This window comes from Oncorhynchus clarkii, chromosome 22, assembly GCF_045791955.1.
Source record: "Oncorhynchus clarkii lewisi isolate Uvic-CL-2024 chromosome 22, UVic_Ocla_1.0, whole genome shotgun sequence".
NCBI lineage: Eukaryota > Metazoa > Chordata > Actinopteri > Salmoniformes > Salmonidae > Oncorhynchus > Oncorhynchus clarkii.
The window spans coordinates 49,680,729-49,686,777 of NC_092168.1; the positions used below are offsets into that span (position 1 = coordinate 49,680,729).

A 6,049-nucleotide genomic window follows, 5' to 3' on the forward strand; every position below is an offset into this window, starting at 1 on the left:
TCAGTGCTGTTACCTAGATAACACTATGTTCTCAGGGCTATTAGATAACACTATGTTCTCAGGGCTGTTAGATAACACTATGTTCTCAGGGCTGTTAGATAACACTATGTTACCAGGGCTGTTGGATAACACTATGGTCTCAGGGCTGTTAGATAACATTATGTTACCAAGGCTGTTAGATAACACTATGTTACCAGGGCTGTTACCTAGATAACACTATGTTCTCAGGGCTGTTAGATAACACTATGTTCTCAGGGCTCTTAGATAACACTATGTTACCAGGGCTGTTAGATAACTCTATGGTCTCAGGGCTGTTAGATAACAAACACTATGTTACCAGGGCTGTTAGATAACACTATGTTACCAGGGCTGTTAGATAACACTATGTTCTCAGGGCTGTTATTTAGATAACACTATGTTCTCAGGGCTGTTACTTAGATAACACTATGTTCTCAGGGCTGTTCGATTCCATCTTAGCTCAACATTCCTCTATCAGCCTGCAAACTTTCTATTACATAGACTCCCATACAACAACTGAGTTTACAAAACATTAAGAATACCTTCCTAATATTGAGTTTCATCCCCCCTTTTGCCCTCAGAACTGCCTGGTTGGTGGACCATTTTTGATACACACAGGAAACTGTTGAACATGGAATACCCAGCAGCGTTGTAGTTCTTGACACAAACCAGTGAGTCTGGCATCTGCTACCCTACCGCATTCAAATACACTTCAATCTTTAGTCTTGCTCATTCACCCTCTGAATGGCACACATACACAATCCATGGCTCAATTGTCTCAAAGCTTAAAAATCCTTCTTTAACCTGTCTCCTCCCCTTCATCTACTCTGATTGAAATGGATCACAACAAGTCACATCAATAAGGGATCATAACTTTCACCTGGATTCATCTGGTCAGTATGTCATGGAAAGAGCAGGTGTTCTTAATGTTTTGTATACTCAGTGTATAAAAATGTGAAAAACAAAAAAACTATTTTTTGGGGGGAGTGGTTACTATATACTGAACAAAAATATAACAATTGCAACGATTTACAGTTCATTTATGGAAATCAGTAAATTGAAATAAAATTAATTGGGTCTCTAATCTATGGATTTCACATGACTGTGCAGGGGTGCAGCCATGGGTGGGCCTGGAAGGGCATGGGCCCACCCACTGGGGAGCCAGGGCCACCCACTGGGGAGCCAGACCCACCAACTAAGGAGCCAGGCCCACCCACTGGGGAGCCAGGCCCACCAACTAAGGAGCCAGGCCCATCCACTGGGGAGCCAGGCGCACCCACTGGGGAGCCAGAACCATCCACTGGGGAGCCAGGCCCATCCACTGGAGAGCCAGGCCCACCCACTGGGGAGCCAGGCCCACCCTCTTGATAGACAGGCCCGCCCTCTTGGTAGGCAGGCCCACCCTCATGGTAGACAGGCCCACCCTCATGGTAGACAGGCCCACCCTCTTGGTAGGCAGGCCCACCCTCTTGATAGGCACGCCCATCCTCTTGGTAGACAGGCCCACCCTCTTGGTAGACAGGCCCTCCTACTTGGTAGGCAGGCCCACCCTCTTAGGAACCAGGCCCACCCTCTTGATAGACAGGCCCGCCCTCTTGGTAGGCAGGCCCACCCTCTAGGTAGGCAGGCCCACCCTCATGGTAGACAGGCCCACCCTCTAGGTAGGCAGGCCCACCCTCTTGGTAGACAGGCCCACCCTCTTGGTAGGCAGGCCCACCCTCTTGGTAGGCAGGCCCACCCTCTTGGTAGGCAGGCCCACCCTCTTGGTAGGCAGTCCCACCCTCTAGGTAGGCAGGCCCACCCTCTTGGTAGACAGGCCCAGCCTTTTGGGAGACAGGCCCAGCCAATCAAAATGTGTTTTTTTATCCACAAAAGGGCTTTATTACAGATCAGGGCCATCACAATAATGTGGAGATAAGTGAAGTGACACTGTCTGTGTCTCGCTGTTGTGTGTGTGTGTGTGTGTGTATGTGTGTCTCAGCTGTTACGGGCAAGACTCACCAATTAACCAATTATCTATTTTTAGGGGTTCAAGCTCAATTGAGTCCAGCAGCAACAGGAGAAAGAATAGAAAAGCCTCTCTCTTCATATTTCCTAAAGTCTTCTCTCTTTTCCCTGTTAAAAGTCCTTATGTAGAGTCTTGAGAAGACCGCTTGACCGAGGCGTTAATGTGGCGTCCCTTCACATCGTCCATATGCAGAGCAGGCCCCTGTAACATTGTTATGTTTGGAATGTTTAGGCTGAACCTATGTTCTTTATAATAGACCTGGGTTCAAATACTATTTTGAAATCATTTTCAATACTTGATTGAGCTTGCCTGGCTTAATGGACCAAAGATAATAGTCACAAAACCCTAACAAACCTGCCTATCTGGCACTACAGGCAGACTAGAGATGATGCTTAAAATATTTGTAATATTTCAAATACTATTTGAACCCAGGTCTGGAAGCTGTGCTGTTGATGAGTCTAAAATAGCATGCTAGCCATGGTCGACAGGAGTCGGTTAACTGTAGTCTAGCACCCCAGGGCCTGTTATGTGGAGCTAGCTAGCAAACAGAGGGAGGATTCAAGAATTGAAAACGGCTGTCGTGAGAAACTAGGTTTATTAATGTGTCATCGTGTCTCCCAGTCCTCCTGTCCTCCTTTTTCCTTCTCTCTGTCTCCTCTCACAGGATCTAACACTGCTTCCTCTGACACAGCGCAGCCCTGGTCTGAGATACGTAGCCTGGTTCACTGATCTGTTTGGGCTTTCTGGCCACTCTGTGTGTGACAATGACAATGGGAGTTGGCAAGACAGCACAAACAGATCTGGGACCAGGCTATTGCCCAGTTTCCACTAATGCAAGCACTACTGTATATCTCCACACCTGTACGGTATACCAAGGCTAGGCTATTCCAAGGCTAGGGTCATACCAGGGCTAGGCTATTCCAAGGCTAGGGTATACCAAGGCTAAGGTATACCAAAGCTAGGGTATACAAAGGCTAGGGTATACCAAGGCTAGGCTATTCCAAGGCTAGGGTATACCAAGGCTAGGGTATGCCAAGGCTAGGGTATGCCAAGGCAAGGGTATACCAAGGCAAAGTATGCCAAGGCTAGGGTATGCCAAGACTAGGGTATGCCAAGGCTAGGGTATACCAAGGCAAGTGTATACAAAGGCTAGGGTATGCCAAGGCTAGGGTATGCCAAGGCTAGGGTATGCCAAGGCTAGGGTATGCCAAGGCTAGGGTATACCAAGGCTAGGGTATGCCAAGGCTAGGCTATTCCAAGGCTAGGGTATAACAAGGCTAGGGTATACCAAGGTAAGGGTATGCAAAGGCTAGGGTATGCCAAGGCTATTCCAAGGCTAGGGTATACCAAGGCAAGGGTATACCAAGGCAAGGGTATGCCAAGGCTAGGGTATGCCAAGGCAAGGGTATACAAAGGCTAGGGTATACCAAGGCTAGGCTATTCCAAGGCTAGGGTATACCAAGGCTAGGGTATGCCAAGGCTAGGGTATGCCAAGGCAAGGGTATACCAAGGCAAAGTATGCCAAGGCTAGGGTATGCCAAGACTAGGGTATGCCAAGGCTAGGGTATACCAAGGCAAGTGTATACAAAGGCTAGGGTATGCCAAGGCTAGGGTATGCCAAGGCTAGGGTATGCCAAGGCTAGGGTATGCCAAGGCTAGGGTATACCAAGGCTAGGGTATGCCAAGGCTAGGCTATTCCAAGGCTAGGGTATAACAAGGCTAGGGTATACCAAGGTAAGGGTATGCAAAGGCTAGGGTATGCCAAGGCTATTCCAAGGCTAGGGTATACCAAGGCAAGGGTATACCAAGGCAAGGGTATGCCAAGGCTAGGGTATGCCAAGGCAAGGGTATACCAAGGCAAGGGTATACCAAGGCAAGGGTATACCAAGGCAAGAGTATGCCAAGGCTAAGGAAGGCCAAGGCTAGGGTTTGCCAAGGCTAGGGTGTGCCAAGGCTAGGGTATACCAAGGCTAGGGTATACCAAGGCTAGGGTATGCCGTCACACAATAGACTGGCAAAACACAAAAACAAGCTATTCTCATAACATGTCGGGATTGTTTTACCATGAGCCAAAAGCTAAATAAATATATGTTAATTGGAAAAAAGGGACAGTAACATATTATTTTTCTTGTAAGGAACACTTGCGTTTCCAGCCTGTGAGGTAGCCGATTTCTCCACTATCAGAGAGGTGAAGCTAGCCTGGTCGCAGATATTTTTCTGTTTTGTTGCCAACTCCTATGGTCTTAAAAGCTAGCAAGACAGCACAAACACATCTGTGACCAGGCAATACATAAGCAGACAAAAACGTCATCACTTTTCATGCTGATACTGTTGATACTGATGATACTGCTGATGATACTGCTGATGATACTGCTGATGATACTGATGATGATATTGCTGATACTGATGATGATACTGCTGATGATACTGATGATGATATTGCTGATACTGCTGATGATGATACTGCTGATGATATTGCTGATGATGATACTGCTGATGATATTACTGATGATGATACTGCTGATGATACTGCTGATGATACTGCTGATGATGATACTGCTGATGATATTGCTGATGATGATACTGCTGATACTGCTGATGATACTGCTGATACTGCTGATGATACTGCTGATGATACTGATGATACTGATGATACTGCTGATGATACTGCTGATGATGATACTGCTGATACTGCTGATGATACTGCTGATGATACTGCTGATGATACTGATGATGATGATACTGCTGATGATACTGCTGATGATACTGCTGATGATACTGCTGATGATGATGATACTGCTGATGATAGTGCTGATGATGATACTGCTGATGATTATACTGCCGATAATGATACTGCTGCTGATGATGATACTGCTGATGATACTGCTGATGATACTGCTGATGATACTGCTGATAATATTGCTGATGATGATACTGCTGATGATGATGATACTGCTGATGATACTGCTGATGATACTGCTGATGATACTGCTGATAATATTGCTGATGATGATACTGCTGATGATATTGCTGATGATGATACTGCTGCTGATACTGCTGATGATGATACTGCTGATGATACTGCTGATGATATTGCTGATGATGATACTGCTGATACTGCTGATGATACTGCTGATGATACTGCTGATGATACTGATGATGATGATACTGCTGATGATACTGCTGATGATACTGCTGATGATACTGCTGATGATACTGATGATGATACTGCTGATGATACTGCTGATGATGATACTGCTGATGATACTGCTGCTGATGATACTGCTGATGATGATACTGCTGATGATACTGCTGATGATGATGATACTGCTGATGATAGTGCTGATGATGATACTGCTGATGATTATACTGCCGATAATGATACTGCTGCTGCTGATGATACTGCTGATGATACTGCTGATGATACTGCTGATGATACTGATGATGATACTGCTGATGATGATGATGATGATGATGATACTGATGATGATGATGATACTGCTGCTGATGATACTGCTGATGATACTGCTGATGATACTGCTGATGATGATGATACTGCTGATGATGATTCTCCCTGCTGCCTGCTGCATCCTTGTTCAATGCTATGCATTTTGATCACCAGCAGTCTGTTCTGACCCCAACCCTCATGTTTATGTGCATTCTAAATACTATCTGCGTTAGATTGACCTACAGGTCTAGTGGTGAGGGTGAGAGAGTGTCTCAGGGGGAGAGGAGGGGAGGCTTGAGTGTGTTCAGCTGCTGCAACAGAGGGCATTCAGTGCATTCAGGAGTCTCTCTATTCCATGTCAAGTCTCTCACAGGAACTCACAGGAACTCAGGAGTCTCTCTATTCCATGTCAAGTATCTCACAGGAACTCACAGGAACTCAGGAGTCTCTCTATTCCATGTCAAGTCTCTCACAGGAACTCACAGGAACTCAGGAGTCTAAATTGTTGAACTCTAATTCAGAATTTGGTAGGAAAGTAAGGGGGTTTTTGCTATCCAGGGAGAAAACAAACCATA

The 6,049-nt window shown here is 46.0% G+C and overlaps 1 protein-coding gene across 1 annotated transcript; it reads right to left on the reverse strand.

Moving 5' to 3' along the window:
• Positions 1-4,269: 4,269 nt before the first annotated feature.
• LOC139380157 (uncharacterized) lies at positions 4,270-5,616 on the reverse strand. The gene has a single exon (XM_071122601.1). The coding sequence runs from the start codon at positions 5,614-5,616 to the stop codon at positions 4,270-4,272; it is 1,347 nt and encodes a 448-aa protein (XP_070978702.1).
• Between the last annotated feature and the right edge of the window lie 433 nt (positions 5,617-6,049).